The sequence below is a fragment of the Oncorhynchus mykiss genome, chromosome 16, assembly GCF_013265735.2.
Source record: "Oncorhynchus mykiss isolate Arlee chromosome 16, USDA_OmykA_1.1, whole genome shotgun sequence".
Taxonomy (NCBI): domain Eukaryota; kingdom Metazoa; phylum Chordata; class Actinopteri; order Salmoniformes; family Salmonidae; genus Oncorhynchus; species Oncorhynchus mykiss.
The window spans coordinates 33,943,451-33,965,753 of record NC_048580.1 but is presented as its reverse complement, the minus strand read 5'-3'; the positions used below and the strand labels follow the sequence as shown (position 1 = coordinate 33,965,753).

Sequence of the window (22,303 nt, the reverse complement as noted above, 5' to 3'; positions counted from 1 at the left end):
GCCCGCCCTCTCTCTCTCGCTCGCCCTCTCTCTCTCGCTCGCCCTCTCTCTCTCGCTCGCCCGCCCTCTCTCTCTCTCTCGCTCGCCCTCTCTCTCTCTCTCGCTCGCCCTCTCTCTCTCTCTCTCTCTCTCTCTCGCCCTCTCTCTCTCGCGCTCGCCCTCTCTCTCTCTCGCTCGCCCTCTCTCTCTCTCTCTCTCTCGCTCGCTCGCCCTCTCTCTCTCTCTCTCTCGCCCTCTCTCTCTCTCTCGCCCTCTCTCTCTCGCCCTCTCTCTCTCTCGCCCTCTCTCGCTCGCCCTCTCTCTCGCTCGCCCTCTCTCTCTCGCTCGCCCTCTCGCTCGCCCTCTCCCTCTCTCGCTCGCCCTCCCTCTCTCGCCCTCCCTCTCTCGCCCTCTCTCTCTTGCCCTCTCTCTCTTGCCCTCTCTCTCTTGCCCTCTCTCTCTTGCCCTCTCTCTCTTGCCCTCTCTCTATACTATAGCGTAATCTAAAGCATGATGTTGCAATGCCTGGTGACAATTCAATCTATCAATGTTTTAATTGTATCTGGTCCCGCCTCACAAATAAATATGGTACATTATTACTATATTTATACCGCCTCCCTCTCTGTCTCCCTTTTTCTGTCTCTATTAGGAATTCTGTCAGGAGATAGGATGTCATTTTATATACAATTTTACCACAAATTTCCCACAAGTTTGTCAGCTTTGGTTCAGCTAATGCCGTGGGTTCACCCTACAATTCAAAATAGCAATGTAGGATTTGAAACGGTTTTGGTGGGAGCTAGATAGGAACCACCCCGTCCTCTCCCTCCATCCACACTCCCGGCTGCAGATTAGAACTTGGGCTGGCGGAGAAGTCCACTGGGCCAAATTGCATTATGTAAAGACTTGTCAAAAACGAGAAGGGACGCTCTTACCCACAGAGTGGAAGAAAATACATATCAGAATCTTGTCTGATTATTGTATGAATGAATCATTATCAGACTTTATCGTCCTGACACACACGTAAAGAAATGCCTGCCAGGCGTTTTTAACACCCATGGGAGATCATTGAGCCCCCCCTTATCCTTATCCTCCTCCTTCCCTTTCTATTATCCCTCCTCCCTCTAAGCCACCCTCCTCCTGAAGATACCAGGGAGAAGAATATTGCCACTCAGCCAGCCTGCCTGGGAGAGCCGAGGTCAATCTCATATCATGCAGCGTAACAAGAAGTGGTGCAGTTATGGAATGAAACACTACCGTAAAACACTTTAAAAGACTCTGGACGAACAGGAAAATCATGTGATGTGAAATCACATTATTTTAACTCCAGTCGTGTTGACTCCGCACATGCCAAATGAAAAGGACTGGGTATAATAGATTGCTATCTGAGAGTGCAAAAACAGCACAGATTGTTTCTCAACCTCTATGTTGAGATATGTTGGGATATTTTAATGGAAGCGCTCGTCCAACTGTGTCGGTTTTAGCGGTTGTTCAAGGAAGAGAACCATTACATATGCTGTTCAAAAGTACAAAGAAGTTGAGAAACTGCACTAATCATCCTCTCTTTGAAAAAAATCTCCATCCTGTATTGGCAGTATCCTATTGGTCATGGTTTGTAAGTGAGAATGATGTGTCAATTAACTTGCTAACCAGGGTTGTATTCATTCGGCACCAAACGGAAGAAAACAGACTGAAACAGGGAGGAACTACAACTTGTCCAATAAGAAATGGTTGTTTTTGTTTTACGTTGCAAAATATTTGAGTACATCTTGCTGAATTGTGCTCAAATGAATATGGTAGATTGGTCATTTAAGTGTAAAAAATTACAAATATTCCCACCGGATGGATCAAAGATCAGAGGCCCAGAGCAGCAAGGGCACCGTGAACCCTGACGTAGGGTTACCATGCCAACGGAGAGCAGAGTTTCTGTCTGCCAGATGGCATGGTGGCATAGAGTATATGGAACCCTGCTGCTTAGCTTTCCGGGGGGATGAGCTTGGTGTGTGTGTGCGTGTTTGGGGAATCAGGGGTCCAGAGGATTCTGTCAAGCCTAATCTGAGGTGTTGACTGCCCAAACACCGCACCACACAATTTCACCTCAAAACCTGGCTCCAATCCTGTGGCCCCTGTCAATCTAGTTCAACTGGACCTGGTTGAACTGTGGTTAGACCTATGCAGAGGATATAGAACAGCTCAGTACCATGAACAGTTTCTAAAGGACCTGAACCACAAAGTCTTTAAGCACTAACAAAAAGCCATGTCGGCACTCTTCTGCAGTGGATTTGAATTCAAACGTGCTGTGCACGCACTTGCACTTTTTGGAAACTGGGGTGTGGGAGATTTTAGTAGCTATACATTGTTCACTTAATGCACATTCTCAGCTTCCATGCCATGGTCTTGAAGGCGTACCAGCTTGTAAAAGGTTAACTGGACTATCATCAGCAAAGAGAGGGCGGGCAGCGAGGATGTGTGGTACTGAGAAATTAGACAAAGAGAACACTGGGTACACTATGAGAGGTAAGTTGACCAGTCCCTCAAGTCATCCACTGGGTTAGCAATCATTAAAATAGGGTCTATTTGCTGGGGGAAATACTGGACCGGAATTATGATGTGCCAATCTTGTTATGTGGTACTGCTGGGCATCAAAATACAGACCAATCACAATGCATGTTTGAAATGCTAAAGCTTACATTTGGAGATAACCCCTTGCCTGCTGTCTGGCTGCGACAATTAGCATGGAAAATGGGATGACGACAATGATTTCTTTCTACAGTGCAGACACTGTCATTCAAAGGAGGTCAATACCCTCGTTAGTGAGACTGAATGACTAAAGAGAAATATCCATTCAAGAAAGGATCTTTAGTGTAAACCAGACTTTCCAAAGCAAACAAATGCTGAATAATGCATTTGCTGATCCAATGGTTTACTCAACTTTGATCTAGAGAAGGGACATGAACCCACAGACACCTGTGCTGGTCTAACAGGGTATAGGTCCTGTCCCTCTACCTCACTGGGTGCGAACTTGCAACCTTCTGTTCCCAACAACACTTCCCACTCACAAAGCAGTGTTGTTTATCGCTGAGCCATGGCTGTTGTAGGGCAAGGGAAGCAACTACTTCTAGGTCTCAGAGAGGGTGACGTCACTTGCAAAATGGACGCTACTAGCGCATACATAGCTAACTAGTTAGTGAATACGCATTGGCTATATTTACCCTCTTTTCACCTCCTCCTCTCTGCAGAAACCCCAGCAGTCAGGCAGAGCCCAACTGGGTTATCTGAGTCAAGTAGCACCACTGTAACGGACTAGGTCGGTCCCTTACTGGGCGTGAATAGTTCTTCTGTTCCCAACAACAACAAAAAGCTCCAGTATTCCCCAGTCCCGTGTCCATTTTCCAGTACATTTCCTCTTACATGTCCTCATGGCAGCCTCTCTCTATTTTCTCAGTCTCTGTCTCTCGCTCTCTCCGTCTTTGACTGTCTGTGTGTCTTTCTGTCTCTCTATTTCTCTCCCTCTTAGTTCCCAGAGTACTCAGCTCACGGGGGGCATTTATCAGGCGTCACACGCCATAAAAGCAGCGGGCGGCCGAATGATAAACAGCTTCCATCACTCGATGCGACACGGCACAATAACAGGCCCCGCGTCAGAGACAAACATAGAGCCGTCCACAACAGCCATGTTAGCATCAAACTTAATCTCTCTGCAACTATAACTCACTCGGAAAACTTGTCAGAAGAAGAAAAATGTGAAAGTGTATATTATTGTTGCCATCCTATAGAAGCTCCCGAGAGAGCATTACGCGAAGCAGTTCAGCGACAGCGGACTAGTTCCTGTTACTGTACACCGTGCTGTGCTAGAGGTTGGGAATGAAGAGTCCATTGTCTGTGATCTGTTTACGTGCCGTCTCAACCTCCTCATTCAGCCAGGAGCTACAGTAATGGCTTGCTTTGTCAATTCCAATTTGCTGAACCCTTGATCAACTTGCTGTTCTTTATGAGCAGGAGCTGCCATGGAAGATGCCGTTCCCTAATGGAGAAACAACCGTTTCCATAGAACTGGCTCAAAGTGATTCATGACTTCATCTCTAGAGGAACTACATCCAGTGACGTCAGGGAGGTGGTTGAATGGGAAGTAAAGATGAACAAGTAAAGATGTGCATTCTCCATGATCTTCATTCTTCATCAGGCACAGACAAGTAGGTTGTCTGATGCATCTTTGGCTCAACCAACAGAATGTCGGCGCTCTGTCAGGGGCTTTTTGAAACAGACATAAACCCAGGCATTCTGGGATATAGGCTCCAATTCAATCATTAGGTGTACAGGATAACTACAGTACGGGTTCCCTCAGAATGTTTACACTGTATAGTAACTACCAACACGTGTGGTTTGTGTATCCAATGACAATGACCATGACAGGAACAGTTTGCGGAGAGTGTCCATTTTGCATGTTGCGATTTTTAACTCCTCCGATAGTGTAATCATTCAGAATGAACCTGCACAGCTCTTCTTCATTTATGTGTAACTGATTGGTCCTGGTGCTGTTGTTTACCAACCTCATTCAGTGTACGATGACACTATTCTGGGCGCCGTGCTGGGGATGTAAGTGTATGTTTGTGTGAGCTGAAAGTAAAAATGTTTTTGTAAACATTTCTGTGGAAATTGTTAAAAGTAGTTTTTGGGCAGAGATTTGTCTGGTTTGTTTAACTTTTGCCATCATTAAAGTGACAAATCTGTTTCTCCGGATCACTCTGTTATCGTGGAATTGCCCTTTACCAGCCTCCTACAGTACAGTCCTTCAGCAACGTTCAATGAGACTATTCGGGGCGCCGTGCTGGGGATTCACAGCTGGCTATAGATTTTTATACTAACAGATTTAATGGTGGTGGTGATGTGTAGGTGTACCTTATCTCGCTAATAACCAGGGGTTCTTACAGGCCGCCCACACACGCTCAATCAGGACCTCTGGTTCCAGCCACTAGTGGTCAATACCCGCACAAGTACAAGTGGTGTAGGTGTGTGTGTTTGTTTGAGTGAACTCAATAGAGGTTATAGGAAACCACAGGAGAGTGTATTTGTGCAGCCTTGTATGGATGTTTGAACGGGACTGTGGGCTTTCTTAATCGCCTCCATGGATTTCTTGTAGTGTTGAGCGCCCTGGTCAGTCCACCTTGCTAAACCTCTGGTGGGACGCCAAGCAAAGCTAATGTTTCCCGGTTTGGAAACACTGTGCTCTGAAGCATCAGAAAGCAGAGTATTTAGTCTAATCATTTCAGAGAGCAGAATATTTCAATAAGTAGATTATTTCAAAAATAAGTATTTCGTTGGACACGGTATATTCCAGCACAATGTTATCCCTTGGTGTTCACGTTTCGAGATACACTACATAGACACCTGCTCGTTGAACATCTCATTCCAAAATCATGGGCATTAATATGGAGTTGGCCTCCCCTTTGCTGCTATAACAGCCTCCTCCACTCTTCTGGGAAGGCTTTCCACTAGATGTTGGGCGATTAGGCCTGGCTCACAGTCGGCGTTCCAATTCATCCCAAAGGTGTTCAATGGGGTTGAGGTCAGGGCTCTGTGCAGGCCAGTCAGGTTCTTCCACACCAATCTCGATAAACCATTTCTGTAAGAATCTCACTTTTTGTACGAGGGCATTGTCATGCTGAAATAGGAAAGGGCCCTCCCCAAACTGTTGCCACAAAGTTGGAAGCAAAGAATCGTCTAGAATGTCATTGTACGCTGTAGCTTTAAGATTTTCCTTCACTGGAATGATGGGGCCTAGCCTGAACCATGAAAAACAGCCCCAGACCATTATCCCTCTTCCACCAAACTTTACAGTTGGCATTATGCATTCGGGTAAGTAGCGTTCTCCTGGCAAACCCAGATTTGTCCGTCGGACTGCCAGATGGTGAAGCATGATTCATCACTGCAGAGAACGCAGTTCCACTGCTCCAGAGTGGCGACGAGCTTTACACCACTCCAGACAATTTTACACAACAATCTTAGGCTTTTGTGCGGCTGCTCGGGCATTGAAACCCATTTCATGAAGTTCCCGATGAACAGTTCTTGTGCTGACGTGGTTTCCAAAGGTAGTTTGGAACTCGGTGGTGAGTGTTGCAACCGAGGACAGACGATTTACACGATACGCGCTTCAGCACTCGGCGGTCCCGTTCTGTGAGCTTGTGTGGCCCACCACTTTGCAGCTGAGCTGCTCCTAGATGTTTCCACTTCACAATAACACCTCTTACAGTTGACCGGGGCAGCTCTAGCAAGGCAGGAATGTGACAAACTGACTTGTTGGAAAGGTGACATCCTATGACAGTGCCACATTGAAAGTCACTGAGCGCTTCAGTAATGTCATTCTACTGCCAATGTTTTTATACACCTGTCAGCAACAGGTGACATACATAGCAACTGACATAGCCAAAAGCACTCATTTGAAGGGGTGTCCACATACGTTTGTATACCTATAGTGTGTATGTTGATCATTTGGATAAGCTCCGACAGAGCTCTCTACTGGGGTTATGTTAAGGGTAAGTTCTAAAGCCTGAGAAGGAGTCAAACCTATTCCTTAGAAACGTTCTCTGAACACAAGTCATTGGGTTCAACAAGCATCATCCCGCCTCTGAAAATGATCAAAGAACATTCCCGGAGGGAATTTTCTCCGGGCACTCTGTCGGACAGCTGGACTGAAAATACCAATTAAAATGTCCTACCTGAGAGAGATGTCTCCGCCATCTTGGTTTGCTCCTGACAAGGACACTTCAGACAAGACTAGAGCCCTTGCTGCATCGGTGGGTTCATATCAGTGGACGGATGGACAGTCAGACACAGTCTTCATTTTTCACCAGCCCTCCCTCGTACCTTTGTTACCTCTGTTCGCCCCTCTCTCCCTTGGGGTCTCGGCTAAGAAAGGTTCAATAATAGCTTGTTGCTTTTCTGTCATCCCTCTCACATCATCCATCTCCATCTCACATCATCCAGCCCCCAGTGCTCTTGTGACCTACCCAAAGTGTTACGTAAAGCTGCCGAGATGCCTGGTACTCCGCTGTGACATTCTTCTCACATAGCCTCTAATGAAACGCCAGGGGTGAGGGCTTAGTGAGCTATTTTACCCAGGAATCAACTTACAACCCAGGCTGCTTGCCGATGTGCAGCAGAAGTGTTGCTAGTACCATAGAATAGCCTCTTATCACTCATTTTTATACATTTGTAGAAATGTTCTGTGAATTGGATAGTGTTTTTCACCACACAATGCTGTAAAAAGTTTGTGTGTGTGTGCGAGCAAGTCTTCCAAGCACAAATCAATTGACCTCGTTCATTAACACATAAGGCTCCCTGAGCAAGTAGAATAGCTAACAAAAGACAAAACAAATGTCCTCAGAAACCACTCTATTCCTGGTAACCGACCACAAAATGCAGCTCAATGCAGCTCACACACACACACACACACACACACACACACACACACACACACACACACCTTCTCTGGGCTTCACATCTTAATGGTAATGCAAGAGTTGCATGTATGTCACACTAAGGTGTCTAACAACAAGGGCTTTTCATGATGATTCTAAGTAGATATGTGAACTGGGAGTCTTTCCAAACACAATGTCCTTTTTGCTTCTGGGATTTGAAGGTTTTGTTTTCAGCATTAGGACTTTGAATCCTACAGATGAAGAACCATATGTGTGTAAAAAAAAATATATATGGTAAAAAAAAAAGTATTCAATTAAAAAAAACTAGCTGAAACTAACTGAAAGAGCCACATTCCCCCCAAATATACATATTTGACAATATCCAAATTTTGCTAAACACACATATGGTTCTTCATTGAAAGGGCTCAAGTGTTCAATGAAGAATTTGATCTCATGCACACAACCGTTTTGTTGTCGTGTGTTATCGATAAAAAGTTGCTTGTTCGTTGTTGCCAGACATCACCATGATGTCACCGTTGGCAATGCCAGCAGCACGTTCCATGGATGATTTGAAACACAGTTGACTACCATCAGTCATCCCCTGTGTGAAACGTGGAGCGTCGGCACATAAAAAGAGGGTACATCTTCCAGGTTGCTAGTTATGACTATTGACTCCTCCTATATTTTTCTAAGTGATTTGACATGCATTACAGGAAAACCTACTGCAGCCTATATGTTAAAAACCATACAGTGGTATCTAGTATATCACTTGGTCCATTTTTTTTTATTTCACTCACTTGCTGAGAATCCATTCACCAATCTTGATCTGAAATGGTTTTGCTTTTTACTAGACATTATCCAATTAAATTATTCATTTTCATAGGCCAGCCTCATCGTATTGCTGTCTTAAAACGATCTACCTCAGTGTCTGTCCCTTGTATTCCATTTATATTCCATCACAGTCAAATTCACAATGGGTTCCTTTCGATAATTTGGAGCTTTGCGTTAGGATGGGTCTCAATGTGGTGATCCAGGATAAAAGTCTGCCCCACCTCAATGTCTGCGGCAAAGAGAGGACTGTGGAGGAAGAGAGAGCGAGAGAGTGGGAAGAAATGAACATAGAAAGCATTCTTTAGTGCTGTCGCTGCTTTGACTTTAAGGGAGGTTAAATGAGTTGCTCAGGCAAGAATTTCAGACAACCAGATGGCTGTTCAGTTAATTAACTAACAAATATTGAGACACAATATGCCACGAATGACAATCAGACAGACCAATTTGCTGTACCACGCCTGCAGCCTCTAGGTGCATCTAATACAGGTATCAAACCTAGAGTTGCCTAGAGACACATGCAGGTGTTTTGTGACTAACTTAAACCAAAAAGGCTTCGTACAATTCTAAAACTCAGAACTGTCAAAAATCAAATTTTCTGCCCTTCAGAATCGTTCTGACTGATAGCAATGGAAGTATGCATGTCAAACTCCATGTCACCATTGGCAATGCCAGCAGCACGTTCCATGGATGATTTGAAACACAGCTGACGACCATCAGTCTTCCCCTGTGTGAAACGTGGAGCTTGTGTTGCAACACATGTACGACAGGGAGTCTTGTAAAAGCCCAATAGCCAGCCAATAAGTCTTGAGGAAACGAGGTCGGATGTCAGAGTAAGTGGTCATAAAACGATCAATCGGTAAGAGGTTGTGTTCACAAGCAAGAGGTGACTAGCGAGATTACTTTTCATTGACATTTAAACACTTTCCAATAGACTTTCTTAACCTTTCAAATTGTCACACAAGCATTCCTTGGTGTTCTTTTAGATATAAGATAAGCGCTTACAATCACACTCTTTTGTATCAAAGCCTACTGTTTGTAGCACTTAGGCAAGCACGTTCACTCTGTTAGCACATTCCCGCTAGCTATTAACTCCATTGTGTGAACGCTGTACAGCTTGTCTCGCTGTGTGCAACTTCAAAACACATGCGTAGCATGAGCGCCACAGTTTCAAAGTCAGCTTAGGGAAAAATAAGCACTTGCACCCCGTTTTGACACTTCTTACATGTGGAGCGGGGAGCATTAGCATTAGCGCACCATTTTGCTGTAGTTTTGGAACGTTGACGAGCGCTCTGTGTTTGCGCCATGTGCCTTTGTTGGCCTGCAATGCTGCTGCTGTCGTCGCTATACTGCATACTCTGTGCCAGGGTGAGCTGGCACTAATTATGCCATGGTTACCTGGGCTTGGGGGAGTAGGGAAGAGAGCGGTGGGGGAGGATTGAGGGAAGAGCAAACCCCTGTTGGAGACAGAGTTGTCAAAAATAGAGTTGACCTCATTGCCCCTCCCTCTTTTTTCATTTTCCCTTTCATAATTCTCCTCCTACCATTGTGTATCCCTATTTCCTTCAATGCAAGTGAAAAAGTGACTTACGCGTACTTCCTTAACACACTTCCTCCCAGGTGATCACCTTTAAAGGGGATATAGTGTCCTAACAAACCGAGCAGAAAGATCTTCAAAACCGTATGAGATCAATAATGAACGACTTGAGCCCCACAACAGGACAACCAAAGGACACACATCTCAAAGAGCCATTGATCTGGGTCTGGAGACAATGAGGGCAACAACGCTCTTAAATCTGTCCCGAATCCCCAGTCCTCATCTCCCATTCCATCTCACATTCCTTCGGTACAGCAGCCCCCCAGAACACACCGCAAAGAAACTGTACTGTAGCCGAGAGAGATCACGGTACGGTCCTCTGAGGCATTCAAACCTACGATTTTCAGCGTGGAACCCTTTAAAAGATGTATTCAGTGGCTTCCCAAATGGAGGGCATGCACATAGATATTCATAGGAGGGCAGCCGTGCAAAAAAAAATTGTGGCTCGTTGTCTGCAAAAAAGGAAAGCAAGTGGGCATAAGCACATTATCAAATAATAACAGGAAAGTGGAATAACAGAAAATCTATGGATTCTTTCTGAATTGTCTTGAGAGAAAGAGAGAGCATTCAACAAACGATTGAACTCCTCTCTGCCTCGTTCGCCCACCCCTCCTCCGATCACAAGGAACTTCTTGCCGCACGTTGGCCTACTTTTGCCCGTGCGGAAGTATGAAATCGGAAAGGCTCCTCTTACCTTTCTCCGGGCTGAGGCTTCGGATATTGCCAGAATTATCCATGCTGTATTATCCCCTAAAGAACAGGCTCCAGGTGCTGCTAAAACCGAGATGGAAGGGCTGGGTTCTCCTGGCAGGAGGGCTGCTGATCTCAGGTCGGAGGAGGACAGGGGGAAGACATGTCCCACGGGTGTCATTGCAGAGGTGTAAAAGCTTATATCCCTTGATCTCTCTCTCTTTCACCCTCTCTTTCACTTCCCTGTATAGTTTCCCCTCCTCTTGTTCTCACAATCTGTCTCCGTATCCCATCACTCACTCCCTCTCTCCCTCCCTTTATCTCCCTCTCTCGGCCCTCAGAAGACTTGTGCAGGCAGTCAAGTAGGCAGGCAGGCTGCGGCTGAGATGCTGTGGTGTATTGTGTGCTATGATATAGTTATGTACTGTACTGGCCGGGGCAGCGAGGAACGCCCGGAGAGCCTGGGGAGCGTGCTCAGTGCAGTCAGCCTCTCACAGCTCTTGTGTGCCAGAGAGCCCTCGCCCGGCTCACAGATCACCTGGGAGAACAGGCGCTTTTAGAGAGAGAGAGAGTGGGGAGGGGGGCGAGAGAGAGAACAATAGCAAGAAAGAGAAACGGGAAGAAATTGAGGAGAGAAATAGAGGGGGAGGAGCAAGATAGGCGGGAACACGCGGGAAGAGAGAAAGGGAGACAGAGAGAGAGAGAGCGAAAGACACAAAGCGTCTGTGATTTGCGGAGCGAGTTCTCTTCTACACATGTATTATTCAGGGAAGAGCTGCTGAAAGAGAGAGAGAGAGAGAGAGAGAGAGAGAGAATGACATTTGAAATGTCTTTATTCTTTTGGAACTTGTGTGAGTGTAATATTTACTGTTCACTTTTGTTTATTTCACTTTGTTTATCCATTTCACTTGCTTTGTCAATGTAAACATATGTTTCCCATGCCAATAAAGCCCCTTGAATTGAGAGAGAGAGATAGAGAGAAATAGTGTGGATGGATGCCTCCCAGGGCTGTGGCGTGGGGTCGGCAGGGGGAGAGAAATGGAGAGAGGGGGCTGTCATGTAGGGAGGTGTGTTATCACTTAGTGACAACAAACTACAGCACATTAGCTAACTCATGAGAGAGTGTTGAAATGTGGCAGGATGTGGGCTGTATGTTTTGTCTCCAGATGTACTGTAATAGGAGTAGATTAAACTAGGTAAATTCTGATTATATATGTCACAGCCTGATCTGTTTCACCTGTCTTTGTGCTTGTCTCCACCCCCCTCCAGGTGTGGCAAATCTTCCGCATTATCCCTAGTGTATTTATACCCGTGTTGTCTGTTGCTAATTTGTTTTTCTTCGTGAAACCTACCAGCGTTTTCCCCCTTGCTCCTGTCTGTTCTAGTTCCTGTTTTCTAGTTGTTCCTGGCTTTGACCTTTCTGCCTGCCCTGACTCTGAGCCTGCCTGCCGTTCTGTACCTTGCCACACCACACTGGATTATTGACCTCTGCCTGCTCTGACCCTGAGACTTCCTGCTGTTCTGGACCTATCTGGATTACTGACCTCTGCCTGCTCTGACCCTGAGACTGCCTGCTGTTCTGGACCTATCTGGATTACTGACCTCTGCCTGCCCTTGACCTGTAGTTTTGCCTGCCTCTGTACTAGCAATAAACTTGTGTTACTTCGACACTGTCTGCATCTGGGTCTTACCTGAAACCTGATAATATCAAACTTATTGTAATGTAATGTGCAACCATGAATTATGTTTACTGTGTAGCTAGCTAGCTACTGTAGCTATATTATTCAAGTTCATTGTACATTACCCTGAAAAGTGAGACCAAATGTCGGGGTCATTTCCAGTTGAGCCTTGTTAAAAGCAATTCAGTAACACTTGCGAGATGACTGACACTTGTCAGAATTCAATTTGCCTCCAATTGCTGGCATGGCATATGAACGAGCTAAAGGATAGAGAGCGGACACATTTCTGCAGTGAAATCTACACAGAGAGACAGAAACCGCATCCCATAATAATAATAATAAAACACTTTCCGCTATGAATAGTGAATAATACACGGCCTGATTAGCCTTGATCCATCCATGTTTCACAACTGCAGAAACACGAAACAATCTGAAGATGTATTTTATTTGGACTTTTGGCCACAGTTTACCTCGACCTCAACTGAACTTGCAATAAACCACAAGCAATTATTCCTTAGCCAATGACTGTCTTCGCGTACAGTAGAGCCATAGGTTGTCGTGCTACACCTCTTGCTGCTTGAGTGAGCTTCACTACGGTGCAGTAACTGTCCATTGAGTCAGGTTGTTGGACAGAGACAGAGAGGAGAGGCGTGGCGAGGTTGAGTGAGTTAAGACCACTGTACAGTCCATAAAGGACAGGCTAATGGCCTATCAGAATGAGGCTAAGGGAGACAGACCACCATCCAGACTCACTAGTGAGGGCTGGAAACAGCATGGGGGGATGGGCGGAACATTGAGGGCTACTATGGAGCCTAAGACTGGGTCCTCAGGTGCTGTTATAGGGGGGCATAGAGATCGGGGGGGGGGGGGGGAACCTTTGTAAGTTGTAGTGCAGAGATGGCCGAAGTGGGGCTGGGAAAATAAGGTTGTCGGTTTTAACTTGGTATTTACTTCAAATCGTTGAAGAGATGGAGACAGACTTAGTCATTACTACCGTATTCAAATCATCATGACCTAATAGATACATTTGTATGGTGATTTATTGAATGACTGTAAGTATGACCAGTGCTGTGTTGGGATAAAACACGAAACCAAAGAAAACGTAACGAAATGGGGAGGGACTACCAGAACAATAAGAAATGCTCAATTTTGTTTTCTGTTGCGAAAGTGTTTTTTGTTACATGCCCTACAGGTAACTGAGCACTACGAAGGGTTGACTACCTGCTATGCGGATTAGACTTTAAACATCGGTAGGCGTATACTGTATGATTATTAAAGATTGGGCAGCACGCTCAGAATTGGTTGGCTGAAGGCCTGAGGAGTTTGTCACTCAGTCCACATTGATTATACTCTGAGGAGTCAAACTGGTGCCAACCAACTGTTATAGGATGTTTGTACGCAGCCTCGCAGTTTGATGTTGGTGTCTTTTGGACAAATGTCCAATATAGTCATTTGTGAGATGTTAACCGATTTGCGTTAAAGAAGGCATGCCTTCAAATACAGCATGTATTAAAATGATCTATGTGCATAATGTATAATGAAATATATGGATGTCTTTATTCGTAAGGATTTCAAACACACATCACAAACATAATCTAGATCTGTAAATACAAAACCACACTCCCTGTTCCCAATACACTGTCATTCCCTGAACCAAATGGTTTAGATTATTTCCCTCAAAAAGGTTGGAGCGCCTCAACACAGACCAGACGCTGATCACAGCTGTTAACTGACAATGGCCTCGGCTTGATAGCCAAGGCTCAGCTCAGGCAGCCACAGCCACATTTCTAACATTTGTATTCCACATCAAGAGAGATATCACACCCCTTTGAGGTCTCTGTTATTGATTAATCATTCATGGCTTTCGGCTCTGTTCTGGTCGGCTGTGGAGACGGAGAGTGATGGTCAGAAGAAGTGCGTTGCCATGATCTGACCTCTCCCACTCAGCCGACTTCAAAAGAAAATCTGGGTCAAGCTCAGCTCAGCCCCTTTTTGTTAAAGTCCTTAAGGAAGTACATTTGTCTTTATCTCTAGAGTGTTGTTCACATCGGCGAAGTTTGATGTTATCTGGACATAACGACAAGGTCGTTGGACACAGAGCGGTCGATACCTCCCGAGCACAGATACCAGCGATGTGATGTCACAAAAGCCGCAGTACCGGCCTATAGCTGATAAGAAACTATGGACGGAGTGGCACGGAAAGGGCAGATAACATGGCAGATCGACAAAAAAAAACGCTTTATACGCTCGATAGGCGCGGGTGTAAAAGTCGCAGTGGGGGTGATGTGTCGAAGCATCACAATGATTGAAGTCAGGTTTGCCTTTTGTGTGATGTGAAAACACCGAAAAACTCATTGGCAACCTGAAAAACATCTTAGTCTTTGGTTTACAAGAAAATGGCTGGAAATGGCTGCTTGTGAACTGTGAGGTGTTAACTGTTCTCAGAGTAGATGGGAGCCGGTGTTTCGTTTGGAAGCCCGTAGAAGAGGTTAATAACCTTTCTCTGTGGAGAGGAAGATCCAGCTGTGGTCATTGACTTTCTCATCATCAGACCTGTGTGTGTGTGTTTCTCATCAGACCCGTGGCCTTGTAGCCCTGGGGCAATGGAATAAGGAAGGGGCCCTTCCCTCACCCCTTTTCACGACACACCATGGTGAGAGAGGTTAGAGAATGGGTTGGACAAAGCATGGGCCTCTAATGTAAACATAAGGATTGATTTCACCCACTGGTGGACACATGCATGCACACGCATGCACGCACGGACACATATACACACACACACAAACACCGAAGCCATGAATAAAGCATTGTATTCATACCACTGGATTGATGTGGCTTTATCATTATGCTAGGCATTTCACAGTAAAATACCTGAAAAGGATTTTCCAGGGTCGGTCAAAAATAGGGTTGCGCATTTTGGGGAATATTCAGAGGTGGAAACTTTTCATGGGAATTGAAGGGAATACATGGGAATGAACGGGAATATATGGGAATTAACGGAAATATATGCAAATTAATATTAATACCATTTAAATGTAGATGTTTTTTTGAATTGGATATATTAACCATATCATATGGAGACAGAAACAAACATTTTACCTTATCATAAGTAGACATACTTGCAAATGATTAAATCCTTCCAATAGAAAAACAAAAATTGTAGTTGTCGAATTTAACTTTAATTAAATGAGTTGACTCTTCACATGCGATAATTTCATTGAACAACAAAATAAAGGGAGTATTGAATGATCCCCAATGATCCATCACATCTCCCAAAAACGTTCAACATACATCTGTAAAATGATAGAATAGAAACTAAAGCTTTGGTTGTCTTCCTCAATGTCCACCTCTTAAACATCCGACTTTGAGACCTCATCATCTCTGTCACTTTCCAACCTTGTTGAAGATGGCTCATTGTCAGGCTCAAAAAGCATCACATTTGCCCAGATGGCAACCAACTTGTATTGCTCACCCTGTAGCGTGCTTTGGTGTATGTGTTCCCAAAGAAGGACCAGTTGTGCTCTGAGGCGGCTGATGTTGGTGGGATTTGGAGGATGATGAAGGCAACAGGGGAAAGAGCTTCAGATCCACAAAGTCCCTTCCACCAGGTTGCTGATGAGATATGTTGGCACGACTGCCATATTGCATCTCCATCCCAAAGCCCTTGCCTGGAAGTGTACTTCGCCAGACTGCCAAGAACCTTGCCCTCATCCAGGCCAAGGTGGCGAGACAGGGTAGTGATGACACCATAGGACTTGTTGATCTCTGCACCAGACAGGATGCTCTTGCCAGCATACTTGGGGTCCAACATGTACGCTGCAGCATGTATGGGCTTCAGGCAGAAGTCTTCACGCTTTTTGATGTATTTCAGAACTGCAGATTCCTCTGCTTTGAGCAACAGTGAAGTGGGCAAGGCAGTACAGATTTCTTCTCTTACATCTGCAAGCAGAGTTTGAACATCAGACAGGATGGCATTGTCTCCCTCAATCCGCGCAATGCCTACTGCTATAGGTTTCAGGAGTTTCAGGCTGCTTACCACTCTCTCCCAAAATACATCATCCAGGAGGATTCTCTTGGTGGGGCTGTCCATATCGGCAGACTGTGAAATGGCCATTTCTTGGAGAGATTCCTTCCCCTCCAGGAGACTGTCAAACATGATGACAACACCACCCCAACGGATGTTGCTGGGCAGCTTCAATGTGGTGCTCTTATTCTTCTCACTTTGCTTGGTGAGGTAGATTGCTGCTATAACATGATGACCCTTCACATACCTAACCATTTCCTTGGCTCTCTTGTAGAGTGTATCCATTGTTTTCAGTGCCATGATGTCCTTGAGGAGCAGATTCAATGTATGAGCAGCAGCCAATGGTTGTGATGTGAGGGTAGGACTCCTCCACTTTAGACCAAGCAGCCTTCATGTTCGCAGCATTGTCTGTCACCAGTGCAAATACCTTCTGTGGTAAGGCCAAAGGTCATTGATGACTGCCTTCAGCTCATCTGCAATGTAGATACCGGTGTGTCTGTTGTCCCTTGTGTCTGTGCTCTTGAAGAATACTGGTTGAGGGGTGGAGAGGATGTAGTTAATTATTCCTAGCTGACGAACATTTGACCACTCATCAGCGATGATTGCAATACAGTCTGCTTTCTCTATGATTTGCTTGACCTTCACTTGAACCCTGTTGTACTCTGCATCCAGCAAATGAGTAGATAAAGCATGTTTGGTTGGAGGGGTGTATGCTGGGCAAAGAACATTCAGAAATCTCTTTCAATACACATTGCCTGTGAGCGTCAGAGGTGAACCAGTTGCATACACATCTCGAGCAAGACATTCATCAGCATTTCTCTGACTACGTTCCTCCATTGAGTCAAACGTCTGATTCCAGGAGGACATGAGCTGTTGCTATCGATAAGGTGTCTGATACATCATTTTCACCTCAAATAGAAGTAGAGGGACTTTTGTCAGAGGTTGATTGTTGTGAGCACTGAGGGAACTTTATGTACTTGGCCAGGTGATTCTGCATCTTTGTTGCATTCTTCACATATGATTTGGCACAGTATTTGCAAATGTACGTTAGCTGCAGTGAAATGTCTCCACACTTCAAATAGTGCCCGTGGCATTTTCCTGTAAAGATTAGAAAAAAATGAGTAAAAAAACAAACAAATACAATTCCATGTACTGATAAATAGTTAAGCAGTTAAATTAAACAACTCCTGCGTAAGATAAATGTGTTCAAATGAAACATGTATGGAAACAGGTGAATTAACACTCCTCAGTTAGTAGGCTCAAGCAAGCTAAAATCCACATGGTAGCAAAAACTAACTAGCAGAAATTGTTAACAAGTTAGAAATTATTTAAACACACTTTGCTGTAGGCTACTATTTAATAGTTAACAAAAAATCATGTATGTCAAATAAAATATATTCACCCCACCCAGTATTGTAATCAAAACGTACCAAAAAGCATGTAGTCCTTGGATCAGACAGTGTAGTAGTGTGGGCTCAATAGCATCTCATTAGTGTGCAAGATCTTGAGAATCAGCTGTACATGTGATGGAAGAGTACACTGCACATGTGATGAAAGAGTACACTGCACATGTGATGGAAGAATGCACTGTGCATGCAGAGGGTTGCAATTCCATTGAATTGGGGAAAGTTTAACCAAAATATGTCCAGATGACCTAGAATTGCCTTACGTGTATCCCACAAAAAAAGGTTCACTGTTACAAGCTAACTTTGTGATGAATTTAAGCAAAATTCCCCAAATTCCCGGGCTTAACTTCCCATGGAAAATTTCCGGAAAGTTACCAGAAAGTTTCCGACCCTTTGCAGCCCTGGTCAAAAACAGCATTGACGTTCTCAGCAAAACGTTCATGGGGTGAAACTCAACAGCATACCTTAACAAATATGCTTTCTTCATTGCGTTGGAGGAGGAAAGTTGTTTCGGTAACTTAGTTAGAATAGGTTAGCAGTCTGGATTGAACAAGGCCCCACGTCTTTCTCTGCTGGATTAGGACTGCGCCTCTTACTACTGGACCACTGTGGGTTATAGAATAAAGAGAACTGCTCATAAATCGAGCTGCCAGAAATATTTCATGCCTGACGTATCTTTGACAGTCCATTTTTTTTAACAGACAATACGTTATGACAGAAGACAGCAACTTACAGGTAGCATGCACAACCATCTGCTCTGCCGTGTAAAACAGACATAGCCATTTGGGAAATGTTTTACTTAGAAACGCATAAGATGCACAACCATGCTAATAGCATATGGTGGCTTAGCTATAGTTAGGAGTCATTTTTAAATACAGTGTTTGGTAAATGTGTTGCTTGTATACAGTTTAAGCATAATATACATAATTAATTATATAAAACAGATTTACCAATATTATTCAGTCAAAGTTATCACAATCAAAGGCTTCTCAGTTGATAAAAATGGTAGTAGTAAAATATACTGCTATTTCACCAGTGACTTTATATTCTGCAATCCCAAACAAAAATGTAATACGCTTTGGCGTTTTCAAACAATATATATTGTTTCCGAAGACCATTCACCAGCCCTGTATAACGCAATGATTTCTACCTGACACTTGAATGCAATTTGCATTTCTATACACATCAATGGAGGGAGTATTAATATCAGAGACGAGTGGAGATGAGGATTCTCAGTCCTATTACCATAGTCTATGTGCCCTTCTGTCGTTCTGTCTGCACAATGCCAAATGTGCTCTTAAACTCTATACGCAGCGCCCTCTAGTGAACTAACTCGCCTCTCACAAATTGTTTCGATGGAGAGGACCGTTCGTCAGTGGAGGCTGCTGAGGGGAGGACGGCTCATAAGAATGGCAATGAGCAAATGGAATGGCATCAAACACCTGGAAACCATGGAAACCATGTGCTTGATGTCATATTCCCATCCAGCTATTCCTATAAGCCCGTCCTCCCCACCAACCTCCTGTGTGTTTCGCATGTCACTTAATGTTTTGTAACTAAATTATGAGTAGTGTTGCCTTTATTGGCGTGTGTGTGTGTATTATGCCTGTATATGTAGCGGGTGTGTCAGCATCCACCTCGCAGAGACCGTAAAAGGAGAGGATTCTAGTCATGACAGGAACTCATTAAGAGAACTCTACTGGGTTCTCTCTATTCACCTAGTTGGTATCCCAACCCTGAGAGACCGTAAAAGGAGAGGATTCTAGTCATGACAGGAACTCACTAAGAGAACTCTACTGGGTTCTCTCTATTCACCTAGTTGTTATCCCAACCCTGAGCCACACACAGCGGTACCTACCCAGAAATATCTCCTTACAGCTGCTAAAATGAGGGAGAGAAAACTGGAGAGAAGGCAAGAATAATGGGGGGGGGGGGGGGGGGGGGGGGGTGTTAAATAATGATAAGCCACATATATAAAAGTGCTTTCGCTACATATTTCCTTTCGAGTGAGGTCATTTACGGTAAGCCATGCCTCGGTCTTTCTTTCTTTCTTTGTCTCTCTCTTTCACTCTCTCTCGCTCCCCTCATTTGGTCTTCCTCTCTCCCGTGAGTGAAGCAAGGGCAGCTAACCCCAGACCTCCAGCAGACCTCCATCACGTCAAGCTTGACCTTGGCTCACCACCAAGTGCATATAATCATCCGTCCCCATACCATTCCTCAAGAGGGATACGCCACTAAACATTCATGAGTTAATCCAACATACAGTTTCACCACATGGAAGAGATTCTGCTGTATGTATAATGGACCACATACACACACACGGTATATCAGCAAATGTAAAGGTAATGTAGAAGCAACAAATGCTCTCACATCGCCAGCTCTTAGTCCAATTGCACAGATGTGTTACATGGTTGTTGTTATGTAACGCTGGGGAAACGTTGAGTGAACTCACTCAAAATAACCCCTGCTTCCAGACCGGCTGGCTGCTCACGGACCGCAAATCCGATCATCTATGTGATTTAATCCAAACTTAATTCTAGGGGAAATAATGAATGTATTCTCTTTAGGGAAACGCTTACGTAACGTTCAAAACACAGCTAAAGGTAGTTCTGTACTTTCCTCTGTGAGGGATTGGTGGCCTTTGGTTGAAATTCTCTCTGGTATTGGACGTCAGGAAGGAAGGAGGACTTTGGGCATCCAGGTTTATGGGTCGGTGTGTAGCCAAAAGAAGACTGTGTGTATGTGTTTCTACACTGGGACTTACCTCCGCAGTCTCCCATAGAGACTGTAATAGCTTCAGTATGGATAGACCTTTTGTTCGGAAACTACTCAAACACTAATAACCAATGCCTTTGACCATTAGTCCGTTCTGATTATAAGTAAAACAATATTATACCGTGCCTTTCTCAGTTTGACAAACAAGTCAGGAATGACTAACAGCCCACCAGCAAAGGGTTTTCATATACACTGAGTGTACTAAACATTTGGAACACCTCCCCCCTTTAGCCCTCACAACAGCCTCAATTCGTCGGGGTATGCACTCTACAAGATGTCGAAAGTGTTCTGACCCAGATGCTGGATGCTGACCCATGTTGACTCCAATGCTTCCCACAGTTGTGTCAAGTTAGCTGGATGTCCTTTGAGTGGTGGACCATTCTTGACACAAAAAAAATGTTGATAAACTATTTCTTCACATTATAAACGCAGCTACACGCACACGGCAAAGCGCGAATGTTTCATTAGCGGAAAACACCATTATCAAAAGAGACCGCAAATGTGATTATGCAGGTAATGTTTTTATTATAAAGGTGCATTTTTATGGTGAAAGTGATCTTCCCCAAGCTTGAAACTGACACGCCGCTTATATATACACCAGTTAGGCTCTATACCTCTTGTAAAGCGGATGAATGTGCTTCATTTTAAGTTATTTGGCCACTTTAGTTGCGATACAAACCTTATCAAGCAGAAAGGCCTATGGGCATGAGTTATGAATGTTACCCATCAGACTATTATTGATTTAATCTCGTCTTTACATTTACTAAATAATGTATGTGTGAAATGTAGAATGGACCATTATCATCCACCTGTCTTAAAAACAGGGGCAGCGGGAAAAAATACATGTCATCTATGCACTTAAATAGCGAATGGAGGACGCTTTTCCTGTGGTTCATTTTCATGCCAGACAGGTGGTCTATACTCCTGTTGTAAAGCTCTTAATATTGTGTGGCGGTAATACAGTCACCATATCAGCCCTTCACCGGGCACCTACTACAACACCCCTACCACGGCACTTCAATCTTTTGTCATGCCCATACACCCTCTGAATGGCACACCATACACAATCCATGTCTCAATTGTCACAGGGCTTAAAAAACATTCTATAACCTGTCTCCTCCCCTTCATCTACAACTATTGAAGTGGATTTAATAGGTGGCATCAATAAGGGATCATAGCATTCACCTGTAATCACCTAATCACCTCACCTAGTCCCAAACAAACTGGACTGTGTCCCAAATGACAATTCCCTTTATAGTGCTCTACTGTTGACCAGGGCCCATAGGGAATAGGGTGCCATTTGGGACGCATCCCCGGTCTCACTGGCCTTATGTGGTCACTCAAGGAGACCATTAGGGCTGTAGCTGATCCTATGTCTCCCAGACACTAACCTAGCTTAGCAGTCATGGTCAAGATGAGAAAAAAAAAAGACTGTCGGGGGGAGGTTCTCTCCTGCACTGTTGAACCAATCCAGTAAATGTGGAGGAGGAGTTAAGATGGAGTGTCGCCTTCTTAACATCCAAGAGCGGAAGTCGCATCACTGGCTCCCTTTTCCATTTCCCCTGAAAACTGGATGCATTTGTGCTTTGAGGTAGTGCAGTGGGAAACTGGGTGACTCAGTGGGGAGACCAGGGGAAGTAGGATTGGGGTCAACGACACAGCGAGAGACCCTAATGAAATATATTGTAATTGGTAACCCAAACTGTCCCTTAATAACCCAATGGGCCAATCAGAAGGGTGCTGGATGGGACTTAGTCCCGTAAACGTTATGTTCAAGGTGAACCACAATTTGAGAATCGTGATTCAACTTACTTCCTGGATTGACTGAATTGAAAACTGAATTGACCCTATCCCTGGCTGATATGGAATAGAGTTAGGAGCGGGCTTGCGTCCTTCCACAGGATGCATTG

The 22,303-nt window shown here is 44.6% G+C and overlaps 1 protein-coding gene across 8 annotated transcripts in view; it reads right to left on the bottom strand.

Annotated features, from left to right (window-relative positions):
- Nucleotides 1-22,303, bottom strand: part of plch2a (phospholipase C, eta 2a) — a 184,269-nt gene that overhangs the window by 85,193 nt on the left and 76,773 nt on the right. Inside the window, exon 1 of one of the 8 annotated variants that reach the window (XM_021565650.2) lies at nt 10,514-10,976. The exons of the other annotated variants lie outside the window; for them this stretch is intronic. Within the exon in view, the coding sequence (XP_021421325.2) occupies nt 10,514-10,556 (43 nt within the window). The 5' untranslated portion in view covers nt 10,557-10,976. Of the gene's footprint in view, nt 1-10,513; nt 10,977-22,303 lie in introns of those variants that run through there. 8 annotated transcript variants of the gene reach the window in all.